This window comes from Elephantulus edwardii, unplaced genomic scaffold (genome assembly GCF_000299155.1).
Source record: "Elephantulus edwardii isolate Elephantulus edwardi_28Jun2011 unplaced genomic scaffold, EleEdw1.0 scaffold00015, whole genome shotgun sequence".
NCBI classification, from domain to species: Eukaryota; Metazoa; Chordata; class Mammalia; order Macroscelidea; family Macroscelididae; genus Elephantulus; species Elephantulus edwardii.
Genome location: NW_006399765.1, coordinates 3369611 through 3386162, shown reverse-complemented (window position 1 = coordinate 3386162; position 16552 = coordinate 3369611). Strand labels below are relative to the sequence as shown.

General features: G+C 48.6%; 1 protein-coding gene across 1 annotated transcript; it reads right to left on the bottom strand.

Moving 5' to 3' along the window:
• Positions 1–446: 446 nt before the first annotated feature.
• SRXN1 (sulfiredoxin 1) lies at positions 447–5720 on the bottom strand. The gene is given in 2 exon segments (XM_006903575.1): positions 447–650; positions 5439–5720. Coding segments are annotated over 2 exon segments (486 nt in total).
• Between the last annotated feature and the right edge of the window lie 10832 nt (positions 5721–16552).

Genomic DNA, 16552 nt, shown 5'->3' with positions numbered 1-16552 from the left:
TTTTCTATGTGTGCCTTTTCTTGTCCGGGGGTCCAATCTACATTGCATTTCTTTACACTTCAGTTGATCACTTCATCTTTCCCAGGACAGAGAATGGGATTCCGTGAATGCCATCGTCCTCATCAGTGGGGAAGCTTCATTGCTGAGAACAAAAGTGACTGAGTGCCTGTAGCTGGGCAGTGAGAACAAGGTTGTCTTCTTCCCCATCACGCTCCTGGACTCCTGGTTTTCAGAAGAGGACACACGCCTGTCTCACCAAGGAGAGATGGACAATCAAATGCTTTGACTGGAGTGGACTCAGCTTTTGGGGAGACCTGTCCACTGCACTGTACCTCTTCTCCCACGTCTTGAGGACCAGGATGCCGTCTCGGTGCGTGGCCTTGCCAGAGGGAGGCCAGATATGCGTTCTGGGTTCTCACAGGCTGTGAGCGGTGCTGTGGAGGCTGCTATTGTAAGTCTGGCGTGGAGGCGCCCAGGTACACCCTCAGGTCCGACAGCGTGGACTGGACAAGCTTGGCAGGGATGGTCTCTCGCTGCAGCTGGCTGTAGGCTGCGTAGCGGTGGCAGCCCCCGAAGGAGTAGAAGTAGTCACCACCTTGAGCCCCTTTGATCCAGAGGACGTCGATGGGGGGCACGCTGTCGGGGTCCTCCTGGGAAACAAGGAGCACAGAGTGAGTGAGCATGGTGTAACCCTGGACAGTTTGCAGAGCAGACTCTGTCAACATGTTGGGGCTCCCACCAGCGGGGTGCTCACAACGGGTCACAAAAACCAACTGTGAAATCTTCAGGGATTTTGTGAGCTGGTTGCTGTCCTCTTAGTAGCTTGGGGGGGGGGGGGGCAGGGGTGGAAATCAGCCAGAGTGAGAGTGTTTCCACCAGGGAAATGGGCAGATGCTACCGATCAGGGCTTCTCCCCCAACCAGGTGATCTCTGAACGTTCTAGAAACCACATACGTGCACACTGCAGATCTGGCCTTGTTCTAGACTCTGCACTATACCAAGAATGACACGAAACAGCTCAGACCTCCACAGGCACAGCCCCAAACTCCATGGGCCTTGCTGAGGGGCTGAGGGAACAAAGAAGTGAAAGTCAGAGAGTGATAAATGCTATAAAAGCAATCAGGAGGGTGGCCATAGCCAGGCTGGCGGTCTACTGGCCTCTCCGCGGTGACCAGAAATAACCTTCAGGAGTTTGCTTGGAAGGACAGAGTCCGTAAAAGCCCAGCTTCCTGGGTTCAAATGTCAGTGCTGTTCCCTAACAGCTCTGTAACCTTAGCCAGTTGACCTCTTTGTATTTCAGCTGCCCAGATGGGGATGAGGATAACAGAATCACCTCCCAGAGCTGCTGGGTGAAAAGAGGTAGGATTGGGAGCTCTTGTAGCCTAGTGGCAAGAAGCTGCACTGCAATCCCAGAGGTATGCGGTTCAAATCCACCAGATGCTCTGTTGGAGAAGGTGGGGTAATCTCCTCCTGTACCAGTCAGATCTGATTTGACAGTACACACACACACACACACACACACACACACACACTCTAATAATTTAAAAACATTTTTTAAAAAAGAGGATATGCAAAATGCTTCCACAGTGTTATACATGCTACTTCTGAGGGAGGAGTACTCTAAGCAGAGGGACCAGTTTCTTCGTCATTTTAAACTCTTGGCCGTGGAGTTGGCTCGGCCTCAAGCACCCTTCCATCGGGTTCCTGAGGCTGGAAGCTAGTGGAAGGAGCCTGCCCAACTTTATTCCGGTAAAAAGGGTTCAAAGCCATTGGTGGATCTGAACCAGCAGGGTCTGAACCGGCCTGTGGGTCAGCAGGGCAATGCGTTATGGAATATGGCACCAGGCGCCCTTTAGTTATTTGGTGCTGGACCTCCGCCATGTGGACCGACATGGCGACTGCCACCATGGGCTCCTGGGTGTCAGGAAGTGTGAGGATGGCGCAGGATAGAGCAGGGTTCAGATCTTTTGTCCATAGTGTCGCTGTAAGTTGTACTTGACAGCACCCAACAAAAACAATAACAACATAGTGAAACTATCACAGTGGGTGGCTTTAAAAAACATTTCTTTTCTTGCAGCCTAGGAGATCAGAAGGGAGCTCTGGTGGCCTAGTAGTAAGAAGCCGTGCTGCAATCCTGAAGGCCTGCTGTTTGAATCTTCCAACTGCTCTATGGAAGAAGGATGGGAAATCTCCTATGTGATTAACTGACTCTGAAAATCGGCTGGAGGGTCAGCTATGGGCTCGCTGGCACAAAACAAGAGGAGGTTAGAGTCCAATTTCAGGGTGCCAGGTTGAGGGAGAGGAAACTCCTTTCTTTTTGTTTCTTGGTGATCCCCATACAACATCTATGATTTCTCCCATTCATGCTTGCACCTTTTATGTCTCTAAAGTGATTGGTTTAAGACCTATTCGACACTGATATGGTCTTATTAATATAGCAAGAAAACGCTCTTCCTCGATGGGTTTATATACACATGTATATAGGAGCTCTGGTGGCCTAGACCCTAGGCCGTTTTTCTGCGAACAAAAAGGCCATACTTCTTTGATGGTTCAAATCCAACAGACGCTTTTTGAAAGATGAGCACCCCCCCTCCCCTGTGATTTACAGCCTCAGAAACCCGCCAGAGGGTCAGCTATGAGTGGGTTCTGACTCAATGGCAGTTAGAATTGAGTGTAGAAGGGTGATGATTTACAACATACAGTTTTAGGGGGACAGAGCTGAATCCACAACAACCAGCAGGTATAGAGGGTCTGGGGTCAGGATAAATTCACTATGCTGGAGGCACACAAGGAGGCCAGTAGGACTGGAGTGGACTCGGGGTTCAAGGACTAGAAGTCAGAGAGGTTGGGAGGGGCCATCGAAGCATGCAGGTTTGTTTCTAAAAGCAGTGAGGATAGGCCCTAGAGGTTTACACACTGTATCCTGCTGTCCTGGGAGAAAAGGAGAGGCTTCGTGAGGTGGGGAAAGGCAGAAGCCTGGAAGACAATGACGCCCAGGAGCAGACACTGGGCTGGATACGGGTATGGTAGGAGCAGAGAGAGGCAGCCAGGTTAGGGACGTGTGTAGAGGGCAGACATGAGGGGATATGCAAAGGGGCAGATGTGAGGGTGAGAGGAAGAAGGGAATTTAAATTGACTCCTGTTAGAGATCTGGGCAACCAGTGGATAGCAGATTGTCCTTTAAGTAGGGACTGCCTGAGGTGAGAACTGAAAATGGAGCTCCTCTACCTGCAAGTCTCCTGATACCGGCCCGTGAGCTTTCACTTACTGTGCGGCTTAGCTGGGTCCAGTTAGCCATTAGTTCCACAGCCAGTAAAGGCTTAATCATCATGAGCTCTGGAATCCAGCAAACTGAACCTCAATCCCAGCAGATCTGTGCAGCTGGGACCTCAAGGAAATGACCCTAACTCTCTGAACAGCATTTATCCTCATCTGTTAAATGGGCACAAGACATCTCACAGGGCTGTGTTGACAGTGTCTGGCCCACAATGGAGAAAGCTGTCATCGCTGGGTTCCATCTCAATGCCAGGCTAGGTCTGTGCTAAGTGCTGGGGACATGACATGAGTTGGCAGAACAATGATGCAAGGATATCCCTGGATGAGGGATGATAGGGACAGAGAGACAGACAGGTTTGGGACATGTTGAGGGGACCTATCTGGGAACCTATGAATATGTTACTTTATGTAGCAAGATAAGAGTTTACAGATATGATGAGAGATCTTGGAATGGGGAGATTATCCTACTTATCCAGGTGGGTTCAATGTCATTTCATTATATTAAAAGCCCTTAAAAACAAAAAGGGGAGGAGGCAAAGGAGGTTGGGATGATGGGCAGTGAAAAGGGCTCAGCCTACTGTTGAGGGAGGGGTGGGCAGGGAGAAAAGTGCAACAATGAATGGAAATCCAAAGTCTCTAAATTTTAATTAAAATTAATTAAAAAAATGATAAAAAAAGAACTTAATGTTACTGGGGTGGGGGGAGACACATGAATGAGGTGAGGAGACAGACAACAGGCCATGAATAAAGGTACATCTCATGAATAAATGTAATCTCAGATGGACATGAGCACTATGGGAGGACAAACCTCAGAAGAGAGGAAGATCTGAATGGAGTAAGGTCCCCATAGATTTCTAGGGAAGCAAGTGCCCTGAGAGGACTCCAAACAAAACGCAAAATCCAGTGTTAATTCCAACTCAAGGGTCACAGAACTCTGTAGGAACTCCCATCTGGAAGTTGACTGCTACCTCTGTCTCCTCAGGCATCGGCTGGCAAGTTTGAACCCATGACCTTTTGGTTAGCAACCAAACTGCTTAACGATGGTGCCACCAAGGATCCTTCTAGAGCCAACAGCCAATGCAGAGTCTAGGTCTGGAGACACTAGGCTGGCTGGAGACCTTAGTCATTCTCCAAGGGTCTGGAGAAGGGGGCTTGTGGTCAAATCTGCTTGGTAACTCTCCTCCTCACGGAAGGCCCCTGCCTAATGTTGTTAGGTGCCACAGAGGCGAGTATGACTCATAGCGACCCTATGAATAGCAGATCTGAACCTCGTCCTATCCTGTGCCATCTTCACACTTCCTGACACACGAGAGGCCACTATGGCAGTCACTGTGTCAATCCACCTGGTTGAGGGTCATCCTCTCTTTCACCAACCCTCCATCCTTCCCAGCATCGATATCTCTTTCCAGAAGCCCCTCCTAGCAACATGTATGAAAGCTCCTGCAGGCATGCCTGGACACTGCCCTCAGGGAGGGGCACCATCCTCCTGGCCCAGTTTCAGGTCACACAACTCTCCTCTGGCAGATGCGACCTGCTTTAGAGAAGCAACAACAAATAGAGTTGTGGTCACTCAGCTGGGCACCGAGGCCATGCTGCCTTGTGTGAATCCTGGCCACTTCCTCTTGGACAGGTGGCTTAATCCTCCTGCATCTCAATTTCCTCCTCTGTAAAATGGGGTCGAGTAGAAGCTTCTATGTCATAGGACTGGTATGAGGAAGTAAAGCATTTAGAGCAGCTCCTGCATCATTATAAACACTACTTTTTTAAGAGCTCACTCACGTGACTGCTGTCATCAGGGAAACGACTCATAGCTGACCTTCCAGCGAGTTTTCAGTGGCTGTAAATGGTCCGGGAAGTGACTGCCCATCCTGCTCCCATGGAGCAGCTGGTGGATTTGAACCGGACGACTTTGTATTGGTCGCGTGGCTCCCCCTACCCACTAGGCTACCAGAGTTCCCTTTATCAGAGTTCTCAGGTATTATTTTAATCTTTTTCTCGACTCTTAAGTAAGGAAACAGAGGCCCAGAGAGGCCTACTCACTTTCTCAAGGTCACACAGCAAATGCTCAGCTCCAGCAGAGACCGGAAATTGTCCCATCTCACGTCTAGTGGCCCCTTCTCCTTCTCCCCTCCCCCAGCCCTCACTGCCACCCCGGGCCTCACCCGGATCGTGTCCACCAGGCTCTGCACCTTGACCGGGTCCAGCACCGACGGCAGGGGCCGGATGAGCACTTTGAGCGGCACGTTGTGCACCGCGGTGATGCAGCCCGAGTGGATGCTGCCGCCCTGAGCGCCGCCGCCGGCCCCGGTCCCCTCGGGCGCCCCCCGGGCCGCGCCGGCCCTGCCCAGTGCTCCGCCCGCGCGTAGCCCCATCACCTCGTCGCCGCCGCTGCTGCCACGGGACGCGCCGCCTCCCGGGTTTTAACTCCGGCCGGGCCGTACCATTCCGCGCGGGCGGCGGGGGTTCCGGGCAGGGTGCACGGCCCGTCTCCCCCCGTTCCCGCAATGGTCCGGCCCCACTCGCGCTGTTTGACGCCCGGCGCCCCCCTGGCTCTCTGAGCGCCGACAGACGTGGCGCAGGACCCCGGATCCCCGCCGGGGGGCGCCCCGCCGCTTGCCCTGCGCCTCGCGGCCTCGGGGAGTGGAAACGCCCGGGCGGGCTGACTCAGGGTGAGTCTGCAGGTCGTGGGGCGGAAGGGGCGCGGGTGACGCACACTCCGGGGTGACTCAGGACCGCGGGAGGGGGCTCCCTGCGCGGCGAGAATGAGTCAGCAAAACTGGGGGTGCTGGCGGGTCCCACCGTGGAGCCGCTAACGCCACTGATGTAACAACGATAACAGCGACAGTAATACCTAGAATCTGGTGTGGACTCTATCAGTTCCTACTGTAAACACTGTTTGCATATATGTGTGAATCCTGAACCTGTTTATACCACAGAACAACTATGCAAGGTGGTGGTTGTTGTTATGTGCCGTCGAGTCCCTTGCGACTCATAGAGACCCTATGTACAACAGCCCTAAACTCTGCTGTCTTGTGCCAATCGCACTGTCTCCGATACACCCATTCTGATTACCCGAGTCACTGAATCAATCCACCTCATAGAGGGCCTTCCCCTACTGTGCTGTCCCTCCACCCTCCCAAGCATGATGTCCCTCTCTAAAGTATGTTTGATGGAGCCTCAGAATCCTTGCCTCCAAGGAGTCACCCCGGTTTAACCCTTTCCAGGATGAATCTGTTTGTTTTCCTAGCAGTCCATGGTACCCTCAATACTCTTCTTCTCCAGCACCACAGCTCAAAGGCATCAATTCTCCTTCTGTCCTTCTTGGTCATTGTCCAACTCTCTGATGCATAACAAGTGATTGCGAAGACCATGGCCTGTATCAGACGCATCTTAGTCTCCAGAGAGACACCATTGGGAGGTCCCCAACAGCAGACTTTCCCATGGCAATGCGCCTTTTAATTTCCTGGCTACTGGTGCCAAGAGTGTGTTGACTGTGGAGCAAAACAAACTAAAGCTGTGAACAATCTCAATCTCTTCACCATCCATCCTGATGCTGCCAGTTGGCCCACTGGTGAGAATCTGTCTTCTTGACATTGAGCCTCAAGCCCCGCCCAAGGGTGACTGGTGAGGGTTTGAATCCTGGCATACACCCTGTGCCTCCTTGAGCAACAGTCACAAGTCATGGGAGTATAGAGTTGGACCCACTCTCGTGCCACAACCCTAAACCTCCACGCTGTTCGCCTATGGACTTCCAGCACCAGCAGAAAGTTGATACCTTCACCTTCAGGTTCAGAGAGGCCAGAGCACCTGTTCAAGGTGCTAAAAAGAAATCCTCTTTGCTCTTGACTCGGTTTGGACTTTTAGATGACCGTCTATTGGATTTGTAGTGCTGTGAATCTCAACGGGAGGTGATTGCCCATCTCTCTCCCCATGAAGCTCCTGGTGGATTCGAACCACCAAAGACGTGCAACTAGCTATGACTATGCCACCAGAGCTCACTGAAAATGAGTCAGGCAAGGGGAGCTCTGATGGCCTAGTGGCAAGAAGCTGCACTGCAATCCCAAAGGTACACGGTTCGAATCCACCAGATGCTCTGCCGGAGAAGGAGGAGCAATATCCTCTTGTACCAGTCAGATCTGATTTGACAGCACACACACACAAAATAATAATAATAAAAAAATTTAAAAAAGAAAATGAGTCAGGCCTTCTGGATGCAAAGCCTAGGGCCACGTAACCAGTGACACCTTCTGGTGGATGTGGTCACTGAGGTCAGAGGGGTGGAAAGAGATAAAACTTAAGATGCTTTGACTGCCAGCCTCATGCTCTGCTCTTTTTCAACAGCCCTCTTCCACCTTGGGTTCAGCACCCAGAGGGGCAGTGGGGGAGGTAGGCCGAGTTTCTGTTTAAATCCCAAGTGTCCTGGTAGTGGAGCTCTGTCCCTGTTAGACTGATGAAAAGGCTGGTGGTTTACCAGTGTCCTCTGGTAAAGGTTTACATATGGCCTTCAGAGCCAATAGAGGTCACCAACTGGACAGGAGTAGACCTCAGTGTTGGTCTGTCTGGGGTCATTGAAATGAGATGACTTTCATTAGTACTAACCTAAGTTTGGAAATGGAACTTTCAGGAGGATATCTGGGATTCCCCCCAACCTTTTCGTTAGAATTTCCCCCAGAGCAGACCCTGAGAGAAGATCTTGTGTACAGGTAGCTTGTAGAGAAATGTTCTGGTTTCTATCACTGTTGCAAAACAAACACCCCAAAGTTGAATGCTATAGAATGACCATTTTATTATCTTTATGGACAATGTGGGTCAAGAATTCAGGCAGGGTGTGGTGGGGACTGCTTGTCAGCGGAAGGTGACTTGATGGTTGGGGTTGGAATCACCTGGAAGTGTTTTCACTTACATGTCTGGTAGATCATACTATCTGTCTGCGGGGCCCTCAATAAATTCCCTTTTCATCCAGACCAACCAGAGTCCAGGTTGATTCATTGTAGCCAAAGGCTACCTGCCTTCCTCAGCTTGTTTCCCCTTTAGCAGTGGGGGGAACAAGGACAAACGACCAGGACATGGTACCTTCTCTTTCTTTTCATTTTTGTCAAGAGTCTCTCATGCATGAGACACCCAGATGTGCAGAGGGCTTTCCTGAATGTTTGGAAAGACACACACTGGGTCACAAAAGTACCATGGAATCTTAAATCCTTCTGTCTCTAACATGTTCTGATTCATTCCTACCACTTAGAACACCAGCTCCTACTGTGCTCTTTGGGGTCTTCCTCTCTTCCATCTCCATCTCTTCTCTGTGTCCTTGTCTCTGTTTTTTTTTTATTACTATTCTTTTTTAAATGCAGAAAGTTTGCCTTTTGCTTCTGTAAGTGAGCATCTCCCGAGGTCGCTAGGCAGCTTCACACCTCAACTGCCTTTCCTCAGTCACAGGATGACTGCCAGTGCCAGCTGGGACACTCTCCTTCTTTGTTCACATCCAGAGAGTTTGATGATGAGCACAGATGACATTGTAGCCCCTGCCTCCTGCTAGTTACCCTCTAGTGGGAAAGAAAGACAAGAAAGACAGTGAGCCGACAACCACGCTGATGGAAAAGTGCTGCTGAAGAGACGCAGGTAATCCTTGAGGAGGTGACCTCCCCACTGAGAGATGAAGGATGCAAAGGCATTTACAAGTTGAAAGGTGCCATCACAGTGGCTGTGTAAAAGTCCTGAGGTAGAATGAAGCAAACTTGATGGAAAGAGGAAGCTGGAACTCAAGAGTATAAGGGTACATGGTTGAAAGTTTAGCTAGAGAAATGAAAGGGACTTGGGCAGGTAAGACTTTGAAAGTCACTTTAATGTGGTTTTGCCTTTTCTCACACAAAGTGGGAAGCCATTGGAGTGTTTTCAGGAGAAAAGCATGGTGGGAAGGAGGTGAGAGTGACAGGGTCAGGTCTGTGTTCTTTGAAAGAGTTATGTGACTTTGTATAGAAGGAGAGGAGTAAGGAGAGCAGGATGGACCCAGGGTGACCATTGAGAAGGCTGCTCAGGAGATGGCAAGAGGTGATGGTGACCATGAACTAGGTGAAGGCAGAGTACGTAGACAAGAACAACTGGTGATGTAGCATGTACCGTGCTGCACTGAAAGGTCTGCGGTCAAATCCCCTAGTTTCTCAGAGGAAGAAAGGGCAGTTTCCTCTCATTAAGATTTACAGCCTCAGAGACCTGACGGAGGATTGCTGAGTTGGAATCAATTGGACAACAGTGGGGTTTTTTTCCTGGGTAATGGATTGGATGATGGGTGGGAATGAGAGAGCCGAAAGATTGGTTTCTGGCTACAGGACAGGCTGAATGCTGGTGCCATTCAGATTAATAGAGACCAAACGTTAACTTTTAAGACCTCAGGTGCTATGCTTAGAACTAAGAGGTCAAACAGAGGCACTAAACTTAGGCCTCAGGGAGCTCTGAGGACCTAGCTGGAAGGAGCTGTGCTGCCAACCCAAAGGCACCTAGATTGAATCCACTAGTGCTCCACAGGAGAAAGATGGGCAGTCTCCTCCTCTGTGATTTGTTGCCTGAAACCACATACCCACAACAAACACACTATGAGACCATTTACCTGGATAACGCATGACCTAAACTTCCAAAGAAACTGAAACTTATTGTTACGTACCACTGAGTCAGAACGGACACATAGCTGACCTTTCAGAGGCAGTAAATCATACATGAGGAGACTGCCCGTCTTTACAATAATCAAATAGTAAAATCCTATATCCTTTATCAATGGCATATTTTCATCACTATTAACTCTCTTTTTTTCCTGTCCCGTCTGCTCTTGGTAACAAATAAACTTTGTTCTGTATACACTTGTCCTTTCTTTCTTTTTTAAAATTAATTTTAATGAAAGTTTACAGAGACTTTGGATTTCCATTCATTCATTGTTGCACTTTTCTCCCTGCCCACCCCTCCTCCTTAGTTCTCTCTTTTCTTTGAAAAGTAAAAGAAAAATTCTTTGTTATACAATCCCTCCACTAAGTCCACTCCACTATGCTGCCTTCATTCTGGACTCCTGTCATGACAATAATACCTGATCATATATCCCTTTTAAACAGTTCTCTCCCTCATCTGTTTCAATGCAGTGTACATTATTTATCCCCTTTCTCAGTCTCCCCCCAACCCCTGTGTCAGTCCTCTTTTATAACAGTGGCATTATGCAGTATTTGTCTTTTTGTGACTGAAATACTTCACTTAAGCATAATGTCACTTTTGAATAATATTTCATGAGTTCCTCTTGGTTTTTATATAAATGAAACCATACAGTATTTGCCCTTTTGTGACTGACTTATTTTACTCACCATGTTTCCCAGTTCCATGTGTATGAAGGTATTACGACTTCATTTCTCCCACTGGCTGAGCAGTATCCCGTGGTGTGTATGTGTCATATTTTGCTTATCCATTCGTCTGCTGATGGTATGTAGATTCCCTGCCATTTTTTGGCTGTTGTGAACAGTACTGCAAAGAACACTGGCATAAAGTGTCTGAGTCTATGCTTTCAAGCATTGTGGGTATGTACCTAGGCGTAGACTTGTTAGATTAGATAGTAATTTTAGATTTGGATTTTTGAGAAACCATCACCGTTTTACACAATAGTACCATTTTGCATCTCCCCCAGCAATGGATAAGAGTTCCAGTTTTCTCACATCTTCACCCACTTTTGATATTTTCTGTGTTTATTTGCTTAAAGACGAGGCATTGTTGTTTGGGTTTTTGCTAATAAATTTTCTCTATAACCAGATTCTAATAAAAACTTTTATTGCAATGTCTGATCCATGTATGTTGTTTCCCTTTTTTCTAACTTAATCTACTGATTAATTTGTATTCTCTGTCCCTCCGATTTCATCTCTAGTAACCGTCCAAAATGTGTATAAAGCATTTCTTAGCTTTTTAGATTAGTGTTCTTGTACCATAATTGTTCTTTTGTGGTTGACTTACGTCACTCAGCCTAATTTGTTCTAGTTTTGCCCAATAGTGCGATATTTCACAAATTCTTGGTCATTTTTTAGTGATGTATGATACTCCATTGTGTGAAAGTACCACCATTTTATTAGCCCTTTGCATTTTCCAGTGCACTTGGCTTATCTCCCACTCTTCGCTATTACAAATAGTGCTGTGGTAGACATGGTGTGAGTTTGTCAATTTGTGTTGCAGCTCTTATTTCTCTGGGATATATACCAACTGCTGGGATTGCTGGATCAAATGGTAATTTCTATTCCCAACTCGCCATGAGTCATTTCTGATCTGACAGCAGTAAAAAACCACAGTCTAGGACTCCAGCTACTCCAATATCTATCAGAGAGCAATGATCAAGAATGACAGAAGAATCGATGCCTTTGAACTGTGATGTTGGAGAAGAGTATTGAACATACCATGGACCACCAAGAGGACTAACATGTCTGTCTTGGAGAGGGTGAATCCAAGCTGCTCCTTGAAGGCAAGGATTTTGAGACTCTTTCTCCCATACTTTGGGCATATAGCCAGGAGGGCTTTGGAGAAGGGCCATCATGCTTGGAAGGGGTTGAGAAACAGTGCAGGAGAGGAAGACCCCGGATGCAACAGACTGATGCAATAACTGGAGTAATGAAGGTAGGTTTGTGAGATTGGCTCAGGATAGAGCAGGGTTCAGAGCTATTGTGCATAGGGTCACTATGAGTCGTAGATGACTCAATGGCAAATAACAACAAATCTCTTTGCTTTGGATAAGAGAAAAAGAGAACAGAATCAGACACTCGTGGGCTGGGTGGATATATGGGGTTGCTTTTGTGTATACCTTGGGAAGATGAGATTGTTCTACATCTAAATGTCTTCAGTTTTCTTGGTAAAGCCATTTCTTGAGGTCATTTTGCTGAGAGTGTGGAGAGAGGTAGGGAATTTGGCATCTGGGGAGAATGAAGATTTGGAACAGTGATGGTGGCGGGTTGGAGAGTGAGTGGACCAGAGAAATGTCAGAGAAGTGGTGAGTGGTCTTGAAGACCGATGAGAGAATTGTGACAAGCAGGCTGGACTGATGTACCAGTTGAAGTGTTTTGGGTGGTAGATAACAGAAAACCCAATGCAAAGGACTTAAACAATAAAGACACTTATGTCATTTACCAGAAAGTCCATTAGCAGTACACTGGAATGGGTCCCTGATGTCATCGAGTTACCAAAACTCCCAAATTTACTGTCATTAGTAGATAGGCTTCCATGTCTCTGCTTTGTAGTCTCTTGAGATTGGTTTCCTTCATGGTTACAAGTTATCACTCTTCCATGTTCCTGTCCACAGATAAAAGAACCTTGGCATCCTTTTTCTTGAGGGAAAGGAAGAAGTCATATTTCCCAGAATATTCCAGAAAACTTCTCTTAAAATCTCCTTCTCCAGAATTGGTCCATTTCTGAACCCAGAGAGAAGATGGATTGCTCTAGACCAGTCAAGGTCAGATTCTAAACAGCCTGGGAACCAGTCAGAGGGTGGAACTGAGGGTTGAGCACTACCACTGGCCTGGATACACTGATAGGAATTTAGCATCTCTTCCCTCCACCCTCCAGGGCGTGGTTAGAGAGTTTAAAACTGCATTTCCCAGGCTTTCTTGACATAAATGTCCTGACAATGACTTAGGTTCTGCCAGTTAGATGCACTTCTGTGGAATTTTTTTTTTAAAGCAAATGAAGTTTATTGAAGGATAGAGAGACCTTCTGGATTGGAAAATATCTGCTGTTACACAGCGAAAACAGCTGCTCTATTACACCACAAAACAGGCTACATTCGTATATTGTTGGAGCAGGAAGCAAAGATTAAAAAATTCATAATTGGTTGAAAGGCCATCAGAGGAGTTAAAGGCAGAATTTCTTGAAGCAAGAACTTGGCAGCGATAAGACTATAACGCAGCAGTGATGCTACGTGACTGGGCAAATGCACATGCCATTTACTTTATCACAGGGTGGTCCCAGGACTGTGGATGGGAACCAGGTTTGGGTTTTTGGTTTTTTATCTCTTCTCTGTCAAAGGAGCTCTGTCAGCTTAGTGGTAAGGAGTTGCATGCCAAAACCAAAGGCATGTGGTTCAAATCCACTGGCTGCTCTGGGAGGAAAATGGGCAATTTCGCATGCAATTAACTGCCTCTAAAAAGCTTCTGGAGGGTCAGCTATGAGTTGGTTCTAACCTAACAGCAGTAACTGGTTCCCTGGGTGGCATAGTGTGTAATGTGTTGTGCTACTAACCAAAAGGCGAGTGGTTTGAATCTGCCAGTTGCTTCTTTGGAGAACGATGGACAGTTTCCTCCTGTAAGATTTAAGGTCTTAGAAACCCAGTGGAGGGTTGCTTGGGTTAGAACTGACTGGACAGCAGTGGGTTTTATTCAAGCTTGTCGGCTTCTGGAAGTCCATTTTAAAGATTTCTCAAGACCCGTGGGGCACCAGGCTATCATATCTTAAATCTATTTGTTGGCCAAGACCAAGACTCTTTGGAAATAGATTAGATCTGCACAGGCGGGCCCAAGACAAAAGGAATGTTGGCCTTGAGGCTGCAGGCAGCTCCTGTGGGATTTTGATAGATTTATCTTCTTACTTTTTTGACTTTTCTGGTTAGATTGTTGTGGTGTACAGTCAAGTCAGAACTGACCCATAACTGACCCTCCAGTGGTTTTTCAGAGGCAGTAAATCTCATGGGAGGAGATAGCCCATCTTTCACATGTAGCCTTTCCACCATTTTTTTAAACACCAAATTTAATGTATTAAATTCCTTGAGCATCTGGTAGATTTGAACCAAGTACCTTTGCGTTGGCAGTGCAATTCCTTACCACCAAGCCAGAAGAGCCCCCTTCTGGCTAGATAGTCGTGGATTTTCTTCTGAACCATCAGATTACTGTGGGACAGGGGTCTCTGAGTCCTGGTTTGCAGCTGTGTTTCTGGGCTCTAGAACACACTAGATCTAGTGCAACGCCGTGCCTCCTGATCCCCCCACTGTCTGCTTATGGACGAGGCAGGATCTTGCCTGGAGGTCCAGGCTTGCAGTGACATGTTAGAGGGCCCAGCTCTTCCACCTGCAGCCTTTCCACCAATTGTTTTAGCACTAACTCTCTTGTATTAAATTCCTTTCTGTTTCAAAGGGATTTAATAGAGAATTAGGTGCTTTCGAGACACACACAACATAAAAACAACACAGTAGCCAGTAGTCTGTCCTTGTGGAGAATAGTCTGCTTCAACCTCTTGAAAATGCCTTTGGAGACTTTGTGGGGGTTCTGAGCCTGCTGACATCAGCATTGCTCCGGATGAAGTCTGTTCACAGGCATGTAAAGGGGAAGGCACCCAGGACAGGCCCCAGTTGAGGGTCTAAAAACTGAGTGTGCTGCTTAAGAGAGAAGAAAACCAGCTAGGTGACTCCAGGGAGATGGGGTCCCAGCCTGCGGCCAACCCTCAGAGCTTATAGGTTCCACCGCTGCATCTGTCTGTGTTGAGTGCCTGGAGTAGGTGTCACAGCCTGGGCAGTTTCCAGTGAAGTCCTGAGCAAGGCAAGGACAGTGTTGTATTTCAAAACGTCATCAAGGCAGATGGCTACAAGACTGCACTGGATGTCCACTTTTTGAGGACAAGGAGCTCTCTGACTCCCGAGGCAGTTCTTATTTCTGAATAGCTTAGTCTGCTGAGCCCAAGTTGCACATTTTGCATGTAGACCTCTTGCTAGTGTGATCATGTATGATTGTCCAGAATGCTGGACAGAGCTGGAGATGATGTAGGAAAGAATGTTGGTGTCATAAACTGGCTATCAAAAGGTAAATGTGTCTACAGTTGTATTTGTTTGTTTGACTACCTTTGGGTAAGACACTCTTCCCCCCCCCCCCAATTATCCACAGGCTGCATTTCTTCATGCCTAAAAGCAATCCCTGCCTTTCACTTTTGTAATTAATCTGGCTTTTGACCCCAGTATATTTGAAGGAGAGCTCTGGTGGTGACCTTTGTGGCCACCACAATTTGGAAATTGTGCTCCTGACTCAAAAGGCAGTTACTTGGCAGTTCCCCAGCCACTGCAGAGAAAGGTGGGAAGTCTCCTGTGAAATTTATCTCCTCTTCAAATTCACCAGAGGGTCAGTTATGAATGCGTTTCAACTCCACGGCAATAGGGTGCGAATTTATTTAGGAATGAGCATGCTGGGAGACCTGGTGGCTGTCAAGGGCCTTTGCGGGGCAGCAGGACCCATGGCAGCAACTGACCTGGCTTGTGTCTAGCTTCTACTGGGAGAGAAGTGTCTAGGCTTCTACCGGAAGAGAAAATCGAGGGGAGAGTTGCCTCTGTTCTTCTTTCCTTCCCTGCCCAGCCTCCCTTCACATCACAAGGTCTGGAAGTGCTGGTGAGTGGCCAAAGTCCCTTTAATATCCCTGAATTGCGTTACAAGTAATACTGCTGAAGGTGAGGAGGGGTCGGGGTCTGGGGCTGAGTTGGGGATAAGTGAGTTGGGGAGGAGGAGCGCCAAGCGCTCGTACAAAATATGGCCAAAAGGCTTAGCATGCATGGAAAATTATTGCTGTCGGAAGTTCCTATTTACAGAATCAACACCCTCCGTTAATTGCTTCTGTGACCCCTCTCCCTCCCACCATCCCTGCAGCCTCCCGTCCCAGCGGGCCTGGGTCTGGGTGAAGGAATAATAACCCACCATCCCTGCAGCCTTGAGAAGCATCCCTGCTTCAGGGCCCGCCCTGCCTCCACCTTCTTTAGTGGCGGGGTCGAGCAGTAGGGCGGGGAGGAGGATCGGAGTCCAGGGCTCCTGCCCCCCAGCTGGGTGCAGAGCGCTGGGTCAGAGGCGTGTGCTTAAAGCAGAGGGGCTCAGGGTCCTTCCGCGTGCGGAGGTGTGTGCTTCAGTCGGTCCTCGCCCAGACATGCAATCGCGCGGCGGGGGAGGTAGTGGGCCCACAGGGCAGGTGGCTGGCAGCCCCGGCCAAGAGTTGCATAGACATGGCCCGGAGGGAGCGCTCCTCCCGGGGATCGGGCCGGAGGCCCCAGCTGGGTCCGGGGCTCAGTCGGTCCCTGGAACCTGGGGTCCCTCAAGAAGAGGAATAAATAGGAAACGCCTAGGAGGCTTCTTTCACCAGGCCCCCTGGGGTGAGGGTGGAAGGTTCTGGAGGGTAGGGACCCGCCCCATGTCAGGACCTTCTGAGCCCCCTTCCCCAGCTGAGGACCACGTGACCCCCCCATCCTCATGCCCCACCCCTTCCCCAGAGGGTTCAGGCTCTGGTGCGGGTGGGGGCATCTCCCTTATTCCCC